The following is a 22,983-nucleotide window of genomic DNA, read 5'->3' as shown; positions in this document are numbered from 1 at the left end:
ATTATAAAGTCAGACTTTTCTCCTTTCTGTAGTTGTAACAATCATGACCACACTTCTGTAGTATTTAATTCCAAAAGACTTCTCCTATTCCAACAAGATCGTCAGCATTCTCTTACAGATATCATGAAGTAAGTCATAAAAATACCATCATTTCATCAACTGATTGTTCAATTTACTGCTGATTCTTCTATCATGATATGAGATTTCCTAGAAGAGAGAGTCTTCAGTCTTCCATCTGGTTTGATGCAACCTGCCACAAATTACTCTCCTGTGGCAACCCTTCATCTCAAAGTAGAACTTGTAACCTACATCCTCAATTATTTGGTGGATGTATTCCAGTCTCTGTCTTCCTCTGCAGTTTATGCCCTCTACAGCTTCCTCTAGTACTTGTAAATCATTCCCTGATGTCTTAACAGATGTCCTGTCATCCTGTCCCTTATCCTTGTCTGTGTTTTCCACATATACCTTTCCTCTCCAATTCTGTGCACAGCCTCCTCATACCTTACCATATCAGACCAATTTATTTTCAACATTCTTCTGTAGCACAACATCTCAAATGCTTTGATTCTATTCTGACCCAGTTTTCCCATAGTCCATGTTCCCCTTCCATATAATGCTGTGCTCCATAAGTACATACTCAGAAATTTCTTCCTCAAATTAAGGCTGATATTTGATATTAGTAGACTTCTCTTGGCCAGGAATGCCCTTTTTACCACTGCTAGTCTGCTTTTGATGTCCTACTTGTTCCACCTATCATTGGTTATTTTAGTATCTAGGTAGCAGAATTTCTTATCTTGATCATGATAAACCTGATTTAAGTTTCTTGTTCTTCTCGTTTTTGCGTCTTCTCAGTACTTTAGTCTTTCTTTGATTTACTCTCAATCCATATTCTGTACTCATTAGCCTGTTCATTCCATTTCATAGGTATTCTTCACTTTCACTCAGGATAGCAATGTCTTCAGCATATCTTATCACTGATATCCTTTCACCTTGAATTAAATTCCACTCATTAACCTTTTTTATTTCCATCATTGCTTCTTTGATGTGCAGACTGAACGGACTCCATTCCTGTCTTACACCCTATTTAATATGAACACTGTATTCTTGGTCATCCACTATTATATTCCCTCTTGGCTCTTGTACATATTGTGTATTACCCGTCTCACCATATATCTTACCCCTATTTTTCTCAGAATTTCAAACATCCTGCATCATTTAACATTGTCAAATGCTTTTTCCAGGTCGACAAATCCTATCAATGTTCTTGATTATTCTTTAATTTTGCTTCCATTATCAGCCAAAATGTCAGAATTGCCTGTCTGATGCCTTTAACTTTTGTAAAGCCAAACTCATTGTCATCTAACTACACACTTATGTGAACCTCCAATGATTTTATAAATTCTGATGTGATGTTATCTATTCCTTCTGCCTTATTTGATCTTAAGTCCTCCAAAGCACTCTTAAATTCTGATTCTAATACTGGATCACCTACCTCTTCTAAATCACCTCCAGTTTCTTTTTCTATCACATCAGTAAAATCTTCCCCTCAGAGAAGCCTTCAATGTACTCTTTCTACCTATCTTCTCTGTAACCATTTTTTTCAATTTTTTCATATTATTCAAGCAGCCATTTCATCTTAGATTCCTTCTGGTGTCCCATTCTGACAATCTGGACAGCCTGCCAGAATGTGTGGACCTAGATAACAGCTGCTATGTGGCACCCCTATAACCTGCGAGCGCTGCTGTTGCCACCATAGTGCTGGGCAAGAGCCACACCCACCGTACCAGCTTATCAGCACTCACAGGGGCCCTATAAAGCTGGTAGCACAGGGGCTCAGTAGTTGGTCATGCTCCGATTGTGCTCTTGTGTTCTTCATCGTACACATTGTTGTTGGTTCCTCATCTTCCTATGTCTGGCCTCAAGATTTTATTTACTCTTTGGACTTGCAGACTGCTGTATCCAACAATATCTGTTGCTGTTGTCTTCACTGTTGCCAATAGGTGTTGTCTTTCTGTGGTTTTGGCAACTCATCATCGATGGCCTTGGCTGGTTGGCCTGCATCTCACAGTCATGTCGGATTCCAGTTACTAGATTCCCTGCGTTCCTATTTATTTCATTTCTCAGCGACATGTATTTCTGTATTTCTGAATTTCCCTGGACATTTTTACACTTCCTTCTTGCATTGATTAACTGAAGCATTTCTTCTGTTACCCATGGTTTCTTCAGAGCAACGTTCTCTGTGCCTATGTTTTTCTTTCCAACTTCTGTGATTGCCCTTTTTGGAGATGTCCATTCCTCTTCAGCTGTACTGCCTACTGAGCTGTTCCTTACCACTGTATCTATTTTGCATAATGATTCTTCCTGACTAATCTCTTAAACTTCAGCCTACTGTCCATCACTACTACATTTTGATCCGAGTCTATATCTGCTCCTGGACAGACCTTACAATCCAGTATCTGATTTCAGAATCTCTGTCTGACCATGATGTAATCTAACTGAGATCTTCCCATATCACCCAGCCTTTTCCAAGCATATCTCCTCATCTTGTTATTCTTGAACAGAGCTATTACTAGCTGAAATTTATTACAGAATTCAATTAGTCTTTCTCCTCTCTTATTCCTTGTCCAAAGCCCATATTCCTATGTAACCTTTTCGTCCATTCCATCCCCCACAACTACATTCCAGTTCTCCATCTCTATATATGTACTGTATTACCCTCTCAATATCCTCAAATACTTTCTCTATCTCTTCATCTTCGGCTTGTGATGTCAGCATGTACGCCTGAACTATCTTTGTCAGTGTTGGTTTGCTGTCGATTCTGACGAGACAAACCTGTCAATGAACAGTTCACAGTAACACACTCTGGGTGTTATCTTTCTACTCATAACGAGTCCCACTCCCATTATACAGCTTTCTGCTGCTGTTGATATTACCCTATACTCATCTGACCAGAAATCCTTGTCTTCTTTTCATTTCACTTCACAGAAAGGTCTAGATGTTCGTTTTTCCCGTGCGCTGTTAGAGAGTGGAATGGTAGAGAGATAGTATGATTTTGGTTCGACGAACCCTCTGCCAAGCACTTAAATGTGAATTGCAGAGTAGTCATGTAGATGTAGATGTAGATGTAGACCCCTACTATATCGAAACTGAGCCCTTGAATTTCCGTTTTCAGATTTTCTAGCTTGCCTACCATGTTCAAGCTTCTGACATTTCATGCCCCGAACTGTAAAATGTTGTCCTCTTGTTGGTTATTCATTGTTTTCTTCCCATGGTCACCTCCCCATTGGCAGTCCCCTCCCAGAGATCTAAATGGGGGACTACTCTGGAATCTTTTGCCAATGGAGAGATCATCATGACACTTTTTTCAATTAAAGGTCTCATGTTCTGTGGATACATGTTACATGTCTTTAACCCAATGGTTTCCATTGCCTTCTGCATCTTCATCCAGTCGATCATAGCTGATTCTTCCACCTTTGGGGCAGTTTACCATCCTGAGGACAAGAGAGTTCCCTCAACCTCTGTCCGCTCCTCCGCCATCTTTGACAAGGCCGTTCACAGAATGGGGTGACTTCTTATAAGGGAAGCCTTCGACCACCAATGTTGATTATTAATCAAAATTTAAGCAATGACAGATTTAGAACCCATGACTGAGGATTGCTAATCAAAGACACTTCCCCTAGACCACAGGTTGGATAACAAGTCATTCCAAAGCAAAGAAGAGAAGGCTAAAAGGTGGAAGGAGTATACACAACAAAAATCAACTTAAACATAACATTATGGAAATGGTAGATGAATTAAATGAATATGAGACGTGGGATAGGATAATGTTAGAAGTACCTAACATGGCACTGAAACACCTACGAGGTGTGATCCGAAAGTTTTAAGAATGGATACACTACTGCTTACTGGTTTGGCGGGCAGGTACATGGAGGGTGGGAAGTGAGTCATTGTCTTGTCCTTGAATGCCCTCTGACAGGAAACTGCGTTTCCTTTATTTAGTTTGTTGTGGCAGCTGGTTGAGTGCGGGTCTGTTAGGGCTTGCTGCCGAATTCTGTCTGCATGAAAATGGACATAAAAATGTAGCAATGAGTTTGTATGAAATTTTGTTTGAAAACTGGGAAATCATCTTCTGATACTTATGAACTATTAAAAACAGCTTTTGGATATAATTGTATGAGCCAGTCAAATGTTTTTGTCTGGTTCAACGGATTTAAAAATGACTGCGAATCATTTGAAGATGAACCATAGTCTGGCCATCCTTCCACTTAAAAAACGAATGAAAATGTTGTGAAAGTTTGCAACTTAGTGTGCTCTGATCATAGACTTACAATAAGGGAAATGGCTGATGAGCTTCATTTAAGTTTCTATTCGGTTTAGTCTATTTTAGCTGAAGATCTGAACATTAGTCAAGTGTCCGTAAAATTCATTCCAAAAGTTTTGTCAAGTGATCAGAGACAATACTGACTTGAAATGTGCCAAGAACTGATTAACCAGACTAAAAATGCCCCAGATTTTTTAAATAGGGTAATTACATGTAATGAATCATGGGTATATGGATATTATCCTGAAAACAAAGTGCAGTCTTCACAGTGGAAGACTCCAGGTTCACCACAACCGAAAAAAGCATGGCAAAGTTGGTTGAAGGTGAAGACAATGTTGGTGATTTTTTTTTTTTCAAGACTATTGGTATTGTGCATCATGAATTTACCCCTGGAGGACAGACAGATAACCAGGAATACTACAATTGTGTCCTCGAGCGTTTGTGCGAAAAGGTGCTGAAGAATAGGCCTGCATTGTGGAAAGACAGGAGTTGGGTGCTACACCATGACAAGACTCTGGCTCACTGTGCCTTCTCCATTGTTGAATTTTTTACCAAATTCAAACTTCCTGTGTTTCCACAACCGCCACATTCCCCTGATTGGGCCCCTGAGGACTTCTACCTGTTTCCTAAACTGAAATTTTCACTGAAAGGGAAGCGATTTGACTCGATTGAAGACATCCAGGCAAATACGGAGAGCGTCCTTAACACACTTCAGGAAATGAATTTCCAGGAATGTTTCCAAAAGCGAAAATGTTGTTGGAGTTGGTGTGTTCAGAAAGAAGCGGACTATTCTGAAGGAGATACATCACAGTAGCATGTAAGTACCACCATTCTACAATTACAAGCCCATTCTTAAAACTTTCCAATCACACCTCATATGTTAAACATTGCACTTGAAATGCATGACATTCTCTCAAAATTATTGAGAACCTTAGGACCACCATCCATGACAAAACTATTCTGCCAGATACACAAGATATAAGAGGCAAGTAAAATATCTTCAGATTTCAATTATCCCAGATGGTGACAGATTTGAATATTACAACAGTATCTGCTTAACATGTCATGGTTGCAAATACTGATATGAATTACTCAAAAAGAAATGAAAAACTGGTAGAGGCAGATCTCACGGAAGATTAGTCTGGGTTCTGAAGAAAAGTAGGAATGCCTGAGGCAATACTGATCCAACAATTCACCTCAGACATACAGGTAGATTGAAAGATGTAAAACTTACATTTGTGGAGTTAGAAAATGCCTTTGATGATGCTGACTGGAATATATTCTTTGAAATTCTGAAGGTGGCAGGGTTAAAAAACAGGGAACAAAAAGTTATCTACAACTTAAATATCTGATTATAGTTATACTAAGTCATAGGTCACCAAACTTTCTTCACAGTGGGCTGGATAACTGACGAATGATGGGTGTGGGCCACATCATCATTCTGTACAATACTTGCAAGTCAGAAAGAAAACTCTGGGAAAAAGACGAGGAATTAAGTTCACTATTTCATGCTAATTGTAGGCAAGTGGCATGCAAAGGATAAAAACGAATGACAGCCAACTTATTTATTTACTAAAAACATTATCAAAGAAGGTGATGTTAACAAAAAGACAGTTACATAACTTAATCACACAAATGAGGCAGCAGTGTTAGTGTGATTTGTGAAACTGACATTTGTATTTCAAAATATCATCAATTTTTGGCTTGAAGTTGCTGAATATAATCAAGAGAACTGCTTTCAAACGTCCATCAGTCAATCTCATTCGTTATGCATTAAATGTATTCACACTTGTGAATATTGATAACAATCAGCTGTATAATGGAATGACAACAATGAAAATTTGTGCCAAACTCTGATCATAATCATTCATTATGCTGACTTCATATACTTCATTCTGGAAAATGTATGCTCATAGGCATAAGTTGTTCCAAATACCGATCCTATAACAGAGGCAAAAGACACATCATCAAAGTTACAACCATATGGGTTGTGGAACAGAAGAACTCCACTCCCCATGCTGTCAAGACTTGAAAATCTCTTGACAAAATGCTTCTTCAAGTCACAGCAAGTCACAGATAACTTTCTTTTTTTTTAAGTTGACATATTTGGGGAATGAAAATGACAAAAGTTTTCTCCCAGTTGTGTTTCAAATGATGACAGCATTCACCGAAATCCTTTGATCATACTTTAGAGGTCACAGAATAGGTTACCTTTTACCTGAAGTTTCAAATTCAGTTCATTCAGGTGGGACTCGATGTCAATCAAAAATGACAACTTTGAAAGCTACGCAGGATCTGACAGCTGCGGATCAGCTCTCTTTTCTGGTAAGAAAAACATATGTTTTGTTTCAAAGACCGTTAGAATGAAAGAAGGACTTTACCACATCTAAGTCACCTCACTGCAGAGTGATGAACCAAGTCACAGAATTCAGAATCAGTTTCTTCAAGGAAAGCCTGGAAATGATGGTGAATGAGTGTATGTCACTGAATGAATTAGACACAGGCAAGAGCCCTGAATGGCATTTGTAATGGTGATTTGACAGTTCTGTATGAAACATGACATGAGAACATGTCTGTAGATCCTTGTGTGCAAAGATATCCAGCTCTGTCTGCCAGGATGCCACCAACAGGCAAAAGTTACAGATGGAACTCTTGACCTGAAGGTTCTTGTGATTGCTAGATAAGTTGTTACTCAAAAAATACCAAAGGGAGTGACAGTAGTTCATCACACATTGTGCTGCACAAGCTCTATTGTCAGGATTCACTGCTGCTCATAGTACTAGCAAGACCAGTACTAGGGAAGACATGTCTCATGCTCTGCATGTTTTATCAAGCAAATTCAGGTACCATCGATGGATCAGATGAAAAGCTGTTGTGGGCTGGATACAGTCCACAGGCCATAGTTTGGTGACCACTGTACTAAGAGAAAGGACAGAATAGGGAGGCAGTAGCTGGCAAGGGAGTTAAGACAGAGTAGTTCCCTGTCCACCCATTTAAATCAATTTGTACATTGAACAAGTTGCAAAGGAAGTCAAAGAGAAACTTGTGAATAGATTTAAAGTTCAAGTAATACACTCCTGGAAATGGAAAAAAGAACACATTGACACCGGTGTGTCAGACCCACCTTACTTGCTCCGGACACTGTGAGAGGGCTGTACACGCACGGCACAGCGGACACACCAGGAACCGCGGTGTTGGCCGTCGAATGGCGCTAGCTGCGCAGCATTTGTGCACCGCCGCCATCAGTGTCAGCGAGTTTGCCGTGGCATACGGAGCTCCATCGCAGTCTTTAACACTGGTAGCATGCCGCGACAGCGTGGACGTGAACCGTATGTGCAGTTGACGGACTTTGAGCGAGGACGTATAGTGGGCATGCGGGAGGCCGGGTGGACGTACCGCCGAATTGCTCAACACGTGGGGCATGAGGTCTCCACAGTACATCGATGTTGTCGCCAGTGGTCGGCGGAAGGTGCACGTGCCCGTTGACCTGGGGCCGGACCGCAGCGACCCACGGATGCAAACCAAGACTGTAGGATCCTACGCAGTGCCGTAGGGGACCGCACCGCCACTTCCCAGCAAATTAAGGACACTGTTGCTCCTGGGGTATCGGCGAGGACCATTCGCAACCGTCTCCATGAAGCTGGGCTACGGTCCCGCACACCGTTAGGCCGTCTTCCGCTCACGCTCCAACATCGTGCAGCCCGCCTCCAGTGGTGTCGCGACAGTCGTGAATGGAGGGACGAATGGAGACGTGTCGTCTTCAGCGATGAGAGTCGCTTCTGCCTTGGTGCCAATGATGGTCGTATGCGTGTTTGGCGCCGTGCAGGTGAGCGCCACAATCAGGACTGCATACGACCGAGGCACACAGGGCCAACACCCGGCATCATGGTGTGGGGAGCGATCTCCTACACTGGCCGTACACCTCTGGTGATCGTCGAGGGGACACTGAATAGTGCACAGTACATCCAAACCGTCATCGAACCCATCGTTCTACCATTTCTAGACCGGCAAAGGAACTTGTTGTTCCAACAGGACAATGCACGTCCGCATGTATCCCGTGACACCCAACGTGCTCTAGAAGGTGTAAGTCAGCTACCCTGGCCAGCAAGATCTCCGGATCTGTCCCCCATTGAGCATGTTTGGGACTGGATGAAGCGTCGTCTCAGGCGGTCTGCACGTCCAGCACGAACGCTGGTCCAACTGAGGCGCCAGGTGGAAATGACATGGCAAGCCGTTCCACAGGACTACATCCAGCATCTCTACGATCGTCTCCATGGGAGAAAAGCAGCCTGCATTGCTGCGAAAGGTGGATATACACTGTACTAGTGCCGACATTGTGCATGCTCTGTTGCCTATGTCTATGTGCCTGTGGTTCTGTCAGTGTGATCATGTGATCTATCTGACCCCAGGAATGTGTCAATAAAGTTTCCCCTTCCTGGGACAATAAATTCACGGTGTTCTTATTTCAATTTCCAGGAGTGTAGAAATAAAAACTTTATGAGTTTTGCTGATCGTGTTGTAATTCTGCCAGAAACAGCAAAGAAGTTGGAAGATCAGTTGAATGGAATGGATAGTGTCTTGAAAAGTGATTATAATACAAACTCCAACAAAAGTAAAAAAAAGAGGAATAGAACATATCTGGTGATGCTGAAGAAATTAGATTAGGAAATGGAACACTGAAAGTAGCACTGGTAGACAACATTTGAAACTGGTTACATCATGTGAGATTTAAAACTTTCCTGGTGTATAGATCATTCCATAAAATTTTAGGAGAACTGCTGGATGTTTGCAATTTGCTGCCACGATATTTTGGCACAGTCTTCTGGCCCTCTTCCGCTAAATACTGACAGAAAAAGCACTGAACTCACATATTTATGATCCCACTGGCACATGCATGTGCTGGCAGGGTCTTAAATATAAAATCTCAGTCCCTTAACTGTCAGTATTCTCCTGAAGGTGGCCAGAAGACTCTGCACTGAAATACCATGGCAGCAAGTAGCAGACATCCAGCAGTTCTACCAAAATTTTAAGGTTATACCATATTTTTTGTGGAATATGCGTAGAACATAATTTTGTTGCAAAAGATTAGAAGCTATACTAAGAATGGACATAGGATAATCAAACAAGAGTCCTCTTGGCAAACTGTCAAAAATATTACCATCAGATATCGCTACAAATGTGCAATCAAATCAATTATTTTTTGCATGTTCAGTAATTACATAATTTTTTTTTATTTATTTATTTATTTTTTTTATTTTTTTTTCACGGTAAGTTGTTTGTGTTGGTGCGTATAATGGTGGCACACACAGAAAAATTATATGCTAGTTCATGGAGAAATTCTACTAATCAATGATCGAAGATACACTTCAAACACTAAATTAAGCTATTAATGTCAATCATGTGGCCTATGGATCTTTATATAAATAATTAAGTGCAAAGATCTGCACTACTTACCCTTGCTACTTGTACTGTACGGAAAAGGTTTATTTTTATGTATGAAAATTTAGAAATCTGTTGAAGACTGTACTAAGTAATTGATACCCACAGTCAATAAGCTGTTTCTCATGGAAAATATGGCTTGAAACATAAATTTTTGTTTCATAATTATTGTACCACATATACCAAAACTAACATGCTCACACAAGCTTATTTCAGTGAGCAACACATAAAAAACATCTTTTAGTTCAATGTATCCAACAGTTACAAATGACAAATTTTTTATTAAAATGTAGATGCAACAAGGTAACAATACACACCTAGAAAAAGCTGAATCTGAGCTTTTCTCAACACTTTTTCTCCATGATTCTCTCCTAAATGCTGACGAGCGACGGTCTCGGCGAGAACCACCAAGTCCAGCAGGTGGTGCAACACGTTCCATTGGGCGGTAGAAATTAACGCAGATTCCATATCGACTCTTGCCTGTATTAGTAAAAGGATCACTGATGAATGTCCATATCTTGTTTATAAAACATAATATTTTTTTGAACATCATGAGGAACCTTTTGAGTAGTTTATTTGGTGTGTATTTGCATAAATGGAAGGTCGGAGTTATTGAGCATCAGTAGCTGTGGCATTGTATTTAATATAGTCTGTTTCTAGCATACTACTCATAGAGTGGCTTTATCTGAAATATAATCTACAGAAATGTTATTATCAGTCCAACACAGGTTTATATGGCAACAAATGTACACTGCTCATAAAAATTCAGCAAAAAATTGCTATACCAGAAATTGCACAATTTGATAAAAAGTAATTGATCAATACAGATTAAAGTAAACATTTATCTTCAAATATATATTATCAGAGAAAATGTATTTGAGAATAATTTGGAGTACATACTTCCCAGGTTAGGTAATCTGATGCCTGACGTGTAAATTCTATCAGGATACATTAGTCTGAAGTTCCCTCCCATTCACTCCTCCTGTCTCTTCCCCCTCCCCAGTGTTTCTTCTACTTGTTCTCCCTCACCACTGTCAGACAATAACTGCAACACTAATGAATTTTATAAAAGTGTTTAAACAGAAATCTCAACTGATAAGTGACTCAACATTGTTTTCATAAACTCTTGTCAGAATCGCCACTAAATAAATCAGTTCACAGAGAAACATATTTTTATGCTACAACCAATGTAGGTTTTTATAAAATATGGAAAATGTACTATAAAGAAATTTTTTATGAAAAAGAGAAAGCAATGGATATAAAAATTATTGTGTGTCACAACTAAACCAACAAATTCTCATAGTAAAATGGTGGTTGGTGTTGTGAGGCTGAGAGAAGAGCACTGGGTCTGCCACAGTGATTAACTGACATTGGGTAGCACATACTAGACAGACTGCAAAGGTGGGTCACTGTCAGATCAGAGGCAAGTCAAGCAAGTAGCTATGAACGAGTGCTCTCATGCTATTATAATACTGGAGGAGATGACCTGATGCTAATTACATTGCAGCATCCATGTGACTATTTCTATAGGAATTCCTCACCACTCACTGCAGGTGAAAGCATTTGCACTGGCAGCTTACAAATCAGTTTACTGGCAGGCAACCAGTGCAGATGCTTCTCCATATTGTTACAGTTTTAAATTTATAATTATTATTGCGATTAGTGGTTAGGCTGTCAGCCAGGCATCCTAACTATGCTGGGGAAATTAAAAATGGAAAATAAGCATCTGGTAAATGTTAGTAATTACTGACATGGAAGCCTAAAAGAGACACAAAACAATTTTATCTGTAAAAACTGAGCCTTCAAAAGCCTGATTATTAGGGTGGACAATTTCAGAGCTTCAGTTTTATTTTTATTGAAAGTATTGTGATTCTTATGTGCTAGTAATAAAACACTGCCCCAAAATCCTTGTAAATAATACGTACAAGAGATTGCCAATCTTTTTGCTTCAGCCTAATTTACAGAGAAGCAGTTGATCTTTTTCTATGTTAATGTGCACCACAATACATACTTAACTGAAATGCAGTTTGAAGGCAATATGCTAGATATTACTTTTGGGGATTTCTGATTCAGGCCATGGGAGTGCACAATTGGGTACGAGTGTGGTTTTTTCTGTGAATGTGGGTACTTTTACTAAAAACAGAGCAAGTTCTTGAAAGTTACTATGAATACTTATTCTATTATGTGTTTCTGTGCTCCACACATCAATCCACTTATTTTTATCCTTATTTTTACATTTTGTTCCATTTAGGAATTTCCATTATTGTTATAATCAACAAAATTTGTCATTTTTAAAATTATCTTTCAAGATTTAATCCCTAATTTGAAAATATAATGAAAAATAGTTAATGTTGTCAAAGCAAGTTATTTCTGAAAGTTACAGATTTCTTAAAAGCCCATTGTTTTATTAGTATTCAGAAGACATGCAGCTTGCAACATGCAGGCTAATCTTCAGTGTTGAGATATTAATTAATATGTTCAGAACAATACAACAGAACAGATAATTGTATGTAGTCTGCCACAAATATGCCCTGTAACTGCAATTTAAAACTGATGGACAAGTAACCAGTTCGATAAAATGGAAACATCAATTCACTCATCTATATCCCACTTATTTCAAGCACCTTTTTAGCGTTATATAGAAATTACAACACAAAGTCAAAGTGATATTTTTTTTACTCTTATGGAATTAAATCTTGAGAACATTACCAGGAGATTAATACTGACCTGAATCCTTCTCAGTTAACGTGAAGACAAAAGAGGTTGCTTCCCGTAGAGCAGTACGGCGTGGTCCCACGGAGACACAGCCTTCTGGCTGACAAAAGTAAACCATGTCAAGAGGCAAAGGGAAATCCTTGTGGTCTTCCATTGGATACCTGCGCAACAGTTCTGGAGTCTGCACTGCAGGAGTACTGCCACTGGAGCCCACTCTTGAGCCTGGACCCGGACCTGGTGGGCGTGCTCCCACAATGGCGAGGTAGTCCACCAAACGGGGACAGAGAAACTTTTTTTGAATGTCACACATTGTCTACAGAATTTGTCACGTCACTTGTTGACTAAATTTTTGATGGCGGAGCTCTTGTATGACAGCACAGTGCAGCGATGAGCACATGATTGTGTTAATTCTATTATTTACAAGAGGATGTTGTTAATTAATATGCAACATTAAATCTCCACTTTTCCTGGTCATCTTAATGTTCTCAAGAAATGGTTTAAAATCCAAAGTGTTTTCTTACTGAGTATTCTGCAACTTTTGTGAACTAGATAATCACAACTGTGATTCATTTCACAGCACAAAAGTGAGCTGTTAATGGCACTGGTGCATAAAATCTTCAGTCAGACAGCAGATTATGATGTCTAGTGTTGCCAGTTCCATCTTTTTCATGCCACTGTAAAAAAAAAGTGTTTTTATTTATTACCAAAGACAACAGAAAGGAGTTTGCTATTACATTTTTATGAATTAATTAATAATTAGAAAAAGTAACTAAAGCACTGAGAAGCTAATAATACAAATACTATAAAATTTTTGAAATTAGCACAAGGTGTTCTAATCAAGTTGTGCTCAAATTTCAAAAAGCCAGCCTTCATTTCTAGCAGTCTATATTCCTCATTTCACATGTTGTATTTTAGATCTAAAGTTGCTTGAGACTTTATAACAATTAATTTTTATGATCAAACTGTCCAAGGGTGTACTGCCAGGTCATAACATACAACAGGCACAATATTTCAGTGATAAGACATGTCACCATTATCAGGTGCACAGTTCATCAGCACATCTGACAAAGATGACACGTCTGATTGCAGAAATATTGCACCAGTTAGGCCCTATTAACTGGCAGTGCATTCAAGAGTGTTACAATTAACAAGTACACCAGGAGAAACTGAAGAATCATATTAACTTTTACAAATAAGCAGGATGCCAACAAAGCTGAAGACCTTCAATTACAGCACTTCTTTGTTTGTAAAAAATGAAACCCTCTTACGGTACAAGCCAATTGAATGTAAGCTGTTTAGAGGCATTGATATTGTAGCAGTGTGCACAGCAATGTAGAAGAAAAAGTGTGAGTACTCTAGTCAATCCAAAACTATGCCATTCAATGAGCTGTACAATATATTACACTAACTCAGAAAGACACTTTGTCAGGATGGTGTAATTTATGCTACTTTAAAGCAATAGCAAGCTAGAGATTAGCACTCAGAAACAACACATTTCGAAAAGAAACAAACTACATGAACAATTATGAAGTAGACACAAGAAATAAGCAGTTCTGAAATTCTGTCAGGACTGGGTAGGAATTTGAATTTCTGTTGCAAGTAAATGTGCAAAGAAGATGAAAAGATGTTTCTTGTACTTGGAAGCTAATCAGATACCACCTGATGATAGCTGGCTAGAAAATTCTGTGGACAATCTCATATTGCCAAGCATATAAAAATTTAGCACACGTCAAAAAAATCTGATAAATTTTTGTATAAAAATTTAAACATTCAGAAATTGCTGAAAACAATTACAAATACATTGCCTAGTGTGGATAATATTCATCATTTAAAACACAATTCGTCCCCATCATACAAGAATGACTAGTATTTGGATGAAAGAGGAAGACTTCTGAGTGGACCTCACAAATCACAATTCCTAAACCTAACTACAACACACAAAATTGTGTAAATTTCTAGCACTTTCATCCTGCTTTGGTGAAACATCTGCATCTACAACTACAATCTGCAAAGCACAAGGAGGTGCATGAAAGGGGGCTACATCCCATTGTATTAGTTATTAAGGTTTCTTCCTGATCCATTCACATACGGAGTGTGGGAAGACGGTTGCTTGAGTGCCTCTGTGCATGCAGTATTTATTCTAATCCTATTCTCACAATCCCTCTGTGAGAGGTATTTGAAGACATAATGAACAAGTTGGAAACACAAAGATTCCTGTCCTAACCCCAAAATGGTTTCCAAAAGAGCACAGGTACCTAGGACAATTTATAAATCATCAATGTCAGAAATCCAGTGTCTGTCACCATTATTTGATGGTGACTACTAAAGCATGGTAATTCTTATATTATTATAAAAACTGATAAACTTCAACCTGCCTAACTGCCTTGCCTTTGGCATCAAGTTATTTTTACGAGAGAAAAATATAAGTTAGATACAAAAATGTATTGATTGGTGCCGGAATACTGATGCAAAGGTAACCTCAAAGAGCAACTCGAAGGAGAATTCTAATTGTTCTTTGCTCTGGTTACTGCAGTATGCCTATGATAAAGCTACAAACACAAACACACACACCAACTGATTTATACAGTACTCAATTTTTTTACATCTACTCAGAATGAAAATAACAGATACATTATGAACAAAACACAAAAGTCACTGGTAGTTATGAAGTAAATAGCTGGAAAATGGTGGGGAATCCATTATACCACTCCTTTAACTTTGTACACAACTATGAAGTGACCAGTTTTAGCTTATGCTAGTATTTCTTGTGATAGTAGTTCAAAAGCAAGGAATCCATTCTAATACCTGAGAATAGGGACCTCAGAGCAATGAGCTCAACTCTTACAAATTCCTTGCCAATGAAAGCAGTGAAAATGTCTTCAATTATCCAAAGGAAGTTTTTAGCTAAGAAGCTCCTTCGAAGAAAATTACAAGAAATGAAACACAAAAGAACTGAAATATTGCACCAATTATACAATTATGTCTAATATGCCCAACTACCAGCACAAACATGTATTGAAGTCTTAATATATATCAACTAAGTACATAATGGCAGAAGAATTCACAACTGACTACAGACAACTGGTCCAGATATCTTTGGAATTTGCAACTGCCATACATTTGCAAAGTAAGCAACAGAGAAGCACTTTATTGGAAATAGGAAAATATTTGGACTTGGAATCGTCAGGTAATGGTTTGGTTTGAACATAAGCTTCAAATGTTCATGCAGTTTGCAAAGATTGGTCTTGAAAGCATGTCACAAGATATTATAGATTGCACAATTCTTTGTACCAAATTAATCCAACTTTTATTTTGCATTAAAATTTCCATATTAAAAACAAAGACTCTCACTCTAAATGAAGCACCAACTTCCATGTTATGTATTAGGTAACACAATCTGTTAATTGCAGCTGTCCAAAATGGTATAAACATAAATTAGATATAGCAGACACAATGGATGGAAAAACCAAAAAACTGTAAGGAATAAGTTAGATCTTTTTGGGAATTCTAGCGCACAGACTTACTGTAAAAGATTTTTTTGTGAACAGCGGTGTGACACTAAAAAGTTGAAAATAAAATTTAATTGGGAAATTTATAAACAGAATCATTTCCCCGCCCACCCATCCTTCCCTCTCTCTCTATGGCACCCCCAAACTATCTCACTCTGACTTCATGTTCCCTACTAGTATTGGATTTATGTATGTTACTTGTGAAAGACGGGTGGGAGAGAGGCAGAAGGAGAAATGCAGCTGTGGTTAGTCCCTAATTTGAGTGTCTGTTATTTATATTTCAAGTATTTCTTTGCTGGATTAGTTATGTTCTTTAATATGGCAGACCATCATTTCAAAAACTCCCTTTCCAAGAGAAATGAAGAGCTCAGTAACACTGCTGATGCTATGAACTGATATTTCATGTACTGCTACTGTTTCTGAAAATGCCAAGAAAAATCTTACAGAATCAGGGCTGAATGAATTAATTGGAAACATTCACAACACATACATTTTAAGGTATCGGAAAACACACAGTTAGCCAGTTCAAGGAAAGGCAACAAAATGTCCAACAACTGGTAAATCCTCCAGTTAATGAGGGAGTCAGCTGAATCCCTAGCCATCCAATGATGGAGAAAATCATCTGTGTACCATATAAGTACTAAGAAAGTCAAACCAATAAGTATAAAGCACAATAATGAGTACCACTTTCAAGATAATTATTTAATACATTATTTAATCGATAAATATGGTACATTTACAAATAACTAAAGCACAATACAAATTTTAGAAAGTTACTGGCATCATGTGAGCCACAAAACACCACATAAAAAATCTTACTGAAATCAGAATGCAAAAAAAAAAAAAAGCAAAACTAGAAATAAATTGATCAAACAGAAAAAAATTAAGCCAAAGGAGGAAAAAAAACCAAATCACAAATGGGGAAAAAAATTTCTATTTATGTCTGCACTAATTTTATGTTCAAATTTCCAAAACACAGTCAACAGCTAATACAGCAACCTTGAAATATACGTGACTACACACTTGAGTTCTAGCACAATTTATAGTTATTTCTGCAGCACAGTAGAAGATTCTTAATACTTACACATAGGTTTCCACTAAAATTTCAAAGAGAATTTTCTTTCAATTGAGATAAGATTATATAAATGTTTCACTCTCTTTATGAATGCAAAACTATGGAGAAAGATAAGTACAATTGTACAAAAGAAGAGGTAGGCATATATGTCTTGCAGAGAAAATACCAGGAGACATGACAACCTTCCTAGTGCCCGAGAGCCACTGGAGGCATCAGGGAGTTGACCCATTTCTGAGCCTGCTCCTTTATCCACCAATCAATACAATCTGGGGCTGGAATGTATGCTGCCATCTGGTAGCTTCTGCTTGCAGCTCTCTTGCATGCTGAAGTACTGATCCACTGCACACAGCACATCTGACATGCATTTTTAAAAACAAAGCTACTTATTTATAATCTCATCACATAACAATGTGTTAAACAGTATTGAAAATGTAAACTGAGGTAAATTAAGGAAAATATTGTAGAACTAAAGCCAGGTGCAATTCGAGAACATTTCTTATATATAAATGCCATAGCAAAATGAATAAATTGTTATTTGTAGTCACTTATAATATTACTACAGTAATAATTATTCATTAAGAGTAATGAGCAAGAATCTTATCAGATAGTAAAACATTTTTAGGATAATTACATAAAAATATTCATGACAAAGAGAAAGTATGGGCATTTACCAGGAACTTAAGTAGTTCCTTTTCAGATTATATTTGTTCATGCTTCATGGGAGTCCACCAAATTAATTATTCTCTAATTGAAGTTGACCATCTTATACTAATTTCTTTGGAAATGAGAAACCAACCCACAAATAACAACTGAGTTGCAGGTGAGTTAATTAAATGACCATAGTTTTGCACATGTGTGTGTATCACAAATGGAACAGCCCTGTACTGTGGTTACCTGACATAATCAGTTTGTGCAGGAGGCAATCTATAAATATTGTGAATCTTCTTATGAAAACTTTCATTTATTTGCCGAGATTGCTACATTAACACATCAGTGGTCTACTAGTTTCGGCAATATAAACTGCCATCTTCAGATCTATAAAAGAAAAAATGCCAAGGCTCAAGCTTAAACCAATATTAAAACACAGTAGGGCATACACAAAAAGTCAATAACAAAATTTATGTACCCATAAAACCAGGCAGTGGTAGTTACATCACACAATAATTTAAATCCCTCCATTACAAGAAGAACACACACTGTGCTGTAAGATAATAATCCCATAAAATTCTGTTCATATGGATCTCAGTTACTCTGTTGTAGTCAACGTAGCAGCAAACCCATGAAACGACATTATATGCCATGTATCTATTTTGTTCATATTCTACAAATTCGAAGCTGTACATACATTATGATTGCACATCTGGCATATTGCTGTAATGCTTTTACTTTATAATGGTATGTTTTTATTTAATTTTACTTATTAGGTATATTAATTGTTGTATTTTGAACTTTGGATTGCATCTGTGCATATGAACAGAATTTTATGAGACTTATTATCTGACAGCACATTGTATGTTTTTCTTGTGGTGATGTGGTTTAAATCATTTTACAATGTAACTTGCACTGGACAGTTTTATGGGTAAGTAATTTTCTCACTTTGAGTTTTTGTGAATGCCCTACAGTGTTTTTATATTGCTTCAAGTCTGTAACCGGACCATATTTTCTTTTATAGACTTGCAATAGCAAATTATATTGCCAAAGCTTGCATTCTACTAATGTGTTAACATAGTGATCTTATAAATAAATAAAAGTCATCATAAGAAAACTGCATTATGAAAGAGCTTTAGTTTAAAACTGGGAGGTTTTAACACCTGCACATTGTAAATTTACTGATCCAATTATTCTTCTTTAATTTGTAGATTATATCTTGTTCAGTAACAAAATCTACCAACAGATGATACACATACACAGCTGGTTTGACAACAGTTTCCCACACATGCATCACATCATTTGGCACCCTTTGCCTTCGCCTTTCACTTTTCCAAACATGTGAAGTATCATTTGCCACCCCTCTCTTCCCTCAGACATTAGGTTACCATTCCTTGGGCTCTTGGTAAGATCTTTAAAAATCTAATCTAGTGAGTTTGGAAATTGGCTGTTTTCATTACTAATTACAGTAAACCCTGTGCATAAGTTTTGAACTAGGGGTAATACAAGTGCTCCTCTCAGCTTGGTGCCCTAAGTGGCCACTTGTGTTGCTTGAGCCTTAAACCAGCACTTTATACACAGACCTAGTCAATTTGAATTCTCCACCTTCAACATAATGTAACTGTGATTTTGCAACATTTAACGAAAAAAGATGGGTGTGGGGGAGGGGGGGGGGGGGGCGAGAAATAGGAAGGAATGTAGGAGAAAGCCAGATCACATGAAATGCGAAAAGAAGTGGTACACATTCTTATAACAGTATACAACAAACATCAATGTCTAACATTTTAAACTGGACTTGTCCTATAATCAATAAAGGTCCTGCTCTTAAAGTATGTAATAAATGAAAACAGATGAATAAATAATGATTATAACAATATTATGATCAACTAATATACATTAATTCTTTACAAGATGGTATGTTCTGTGCTGTAAATATACCTGTACTACAGGTTTAATTCATTGTTTTGATATAGGCTCCTGCATTCATTTATTCCTGTTGTGAGTGCCAAAACCTCATGCCTGATGCCACTGTTACAATGGATTAGTAATGTCATACAGAAAACCATAGCCAATATTGTGTCTAGTTACTGTCAAATAGATTTCACAGTGCAATTTAAAACTGTTTTCGTAATTTCTCTAAATATGAATTTGTGTATAAAGATCAAACTGCATTGGCATCCACCCCCATACCAGACAAATTAAGTTACTGGCAGCAAGTATAATCCAAAAACTATACCTGCTACCTCTCTGAAGTGATCAGAGTCGCTATATTATCACAACACTTTATGAGTACTACTGCCACTATTCTGATACTAATTGTAAGTTGTTAACAATGTCTATTCCAGCTTCACAGCAATGAGAGACGATTCCTCTTGCTCATTTGGCCTTTTGCATGAGTCGTCACCACTGAAAGATGTTTGCCAAATTCTACATAAAACTTTCCTTTCCACACTCACTTCATGTAATGCCTTATTCACTCCGCAGTAAAAAAAAAAAAAGTTTTTCGCTGTTCAAAAAACAAGGGGTCCTTTTACATTTGCAGACACTGCTCTGGTATTTACGTTGTGTGACTGCTGTTCGTGTTTTACATTTTGATGCGTTTCCACAACTGTGGCAGTTTTATTTAATTGTCAGGTACGTAACGACTTTGCATCGTAGCGACTGAAAATAAGCACATATACCAGTGTTGTAGTCATTGCAGTGACTAGAGACACGCATGAACCTATGAGTCTGCAAATAAGAACTTCATCGCGCAGATAATACGATCTTAACTGTAAGTTTTGAGAGACCACAAACAACTATGCTGTGTGATAAGAAATTTATTTCATGTTACACAGGCAGATGGTGTCGTATAAAGAACAGCTTAAAGAACTTCTCTTCCACACCCAGAACTTACTGCGGATGTGCCTGCAGTTAGGGCACTACGTTCGAGAGAAAAGCAAATGATGATTTATCTGGAACTTTCTTAAAGATAGGGTCTTAAAAATGATCAAGGCACCATAACTTTGTCCCTCCTGCACCAAAGCACAGGGATAGGCGTGACATCAGGGGGATATGATAGGCAGATATTAATATTGCCACAAACCGAATCCGCACATCTGTACTACTACTTTAGGTGAATCTAATGCGTCATCGAGTGTAATGTGCACCCCAATTTTAAAAATTAAAATCAGAAAAAAAAGATTTTGTTGGTGCGTTAGTGATAGGCTACATTTATTTTATACAACAATGATTTATCAAAACAACAACTTTTAAGTGACACATTGTTAGTCATACATGAAAAAAAAACAGCCCGTAAATTACAGACATTATTAATCATCAGTTGCTAATTACATCGTTGCTCGTATGCTCGGAGCAGTGTCCACATTCGAAACAAATAATAGTTCCACAATGATCCTCGATGCCGCTCCAGAACACATCTTCTCTTCCGTCCAGAGTATTTGAAATACATTGCCGAGTACTTCTTGCTTAATTTTACGCTCGTTGGCGCTTCGATTCTTTTCAAGACAGCTGAAACCCAGTGTGCAATTATATGGGGTGCAGCAAGCTTAATTTTTCCTGTCGGAGTCGGTTCATGGTTTAGCTGGCAAAACCATTTTTCGTACTTTTCTTGGCCGTGGATCTTTTTTTGCGTCGTCACTGAGATGACCACAAAAAGCACCAACACAAAGCACTGATGGTAGGTTTGTAAGCCCACCTGGACGGAGTTCCCATACGTTTCGGAGCCAGTAAAGCATTAAAGTTCTGTCACCCATCCTTTTCGCGCCGCGTGGTTTGAGGCGTCATGTCATGGAGTGCGCGGCCCCTCCCGCCGGGGGTTCGAGTCCTCCCTCGGGCATAGGTGTGTGTGTGTGTGTGTGTGTGTGTGTGTGTGTGTGTGTGTGTGGTTTTTAGTATAAATTAGTATATGTTAGTTTATGTAGTGTGAAAGTTTAGGGACCGATGACCTAAGAGTTCATCAGACACATTTGAACATGCCTTCTCTTGATTTAGAATGTTAATGTCATATGGGAATAACTATTCATTTTTTAGGGGTCTTTGGGCTTGTTTTCCGCTTAAAGTTTGAGAAAGGGCGAAATTTGCGTCCATCTGCTGTGATTGCCAATATTACAGTTATGCCCTGGTTTTTACACCTGATATTTTACTGGTAACTTCTTTTGTTCGCTTTCATCAGTCATGTAATTACGTGGCACGTGCATATTCGGCCCATCGAAAAATCCTGCTCTTTCCGAAGTGTGATGACATACCGCTGACACTATCAAAGTTTTTTCTCAAAATCGTATGATAGCTTTTGGCATACTGTTGTGCGGCGTGGTGGAGGTAAGGCCGACGTTTCATAAAGGGATCAACCCATCCGACGCTAGCCTTGAAAACTCTTGCCTTGGTATATTGATAACTCCTACCATCTCTTTTGCTTTGTTTCTATGCTGTCACAAATCACAGATTGCCCATTCTTGCTCCTTTCACGGACAGACTCCAAAACTTTTACTTCAACGCTAGGACGTCTTCCTTTGCGAGGGCCAGTGATTATTATTTTTTTTTTCTAGTAGTGGTAGTTGCAAATAATGCCAATTTCTGTTTCTTCCACAAGCGAGCATTATTCTCAACTAAACATAAATTTCGTCCCGTCCTCCTGTTACTGCATTTTTCAGTAAAGAGAATTACTTTGCGCTTGTAAGTAGCATCATACGATGTTGTCTGCTTGCTCTCTATTTCGTGACTACCGCATATTTCGACTGTTAAGACGATAGTCGCAGCATAAAAAAAATGCACCCAAAATCGGGGTCGTCTTATAAGACAGACGTAAAATATAGATTGAAATTTATATAAATTAAAACCACTATAGAATTAAATGAAACACTCACCAATTGATTCAAAACGCTGCAAAATACAATTCGACATCTATGGAAAGGAGCTCCTCAAGTACATCCTCAATTTTTTAAGAAGCCCGTGATTTGGGTCCCATTCGGCACCTTGTGAATCGATTTCCGCTTCGTCTATAGTATCCCATAACAAATCGTCCTTAGTGCCATCCATAGCCTTGGATATCCCACACTTCTTGAATGGTTTGATCACCGCTACCTCCTTCGCTTTTTCCGAAATCTGATCACGAAACCGCACAAAACATCAAGTGATGCAGCCTGCATAGCTCCACCTATCGGAAACGACTTTTCGCCACTCATCATCCCATTGTTCCATCGGCCAACATGTGGTCTTTGAATGGTTTATTCAGAGGGACGCCTAAAGGTTGCAGCATCGAAGTCAAACTACCCCGA

General features: G+C 38.2%; 1 protein-coding gene across 18 annotated transcripts in view; it reads right to left on the bottom strand.

Moving 5' to 3' along the window:
• LOC126354708 (MAP kinase-activating death domain protein) overlaps positions 1-22,983 on the bottom strand; it is a 684,767-nt gene that overhangs the window by 493,659 nt on the left and 168,125 nt on the right. For 11 of the 18 annotated variants that reach the window (XM_050004531.1, XM_050004548.1, XM_050004539.1 and 8 more), the window contains exons 1-3: positions 17,069-17,273; positions 12,488-13,149; positions 10,078-10,240 (exon numbers count right to left, since the gene is read on the bottom strand). In XM_050004531.1, coding sequence (XP_049860488.1) covers positions 10,078-10,240; positions 12,488-12,785 — 461 coding nt within the window. In that variant the 5' untranslated portion in view covers positions 12,786-13,149; positions 17,069-17,273. Of the gene's footprint in view, positions 1-10,077; positions 10,241-12,487; positions 13,150-17,068; positions 17,322-22,983 lie in introns of those variants that run through there. The other 7 variants (XM_050004535.1, XM_050004533.1, XM_050004549.1 and 4 more) reach the window with 3 other exon arrangements.

Source organism: Schistocerca gregaria, chromosome 3 (assembly GCF_023897955.1).
Source record: "Schistocerca gregaria isolate iqSchGreg1 chromosome 3, iqSchGreg1.2, whole genome shotgun sequence".
Classification (NCBI taxonomy): domain Eukaryota; kingdom Metazoa; phylum Arthropoda; class Insecta; order Orthoptera; family Acrididae; genus Schistocerca; species Schistocerca gregaria.
Note: the sequence above shows the minus strand (reverse complement) of the source record. Positions and strands in the feature narration are given on the sequence as shown.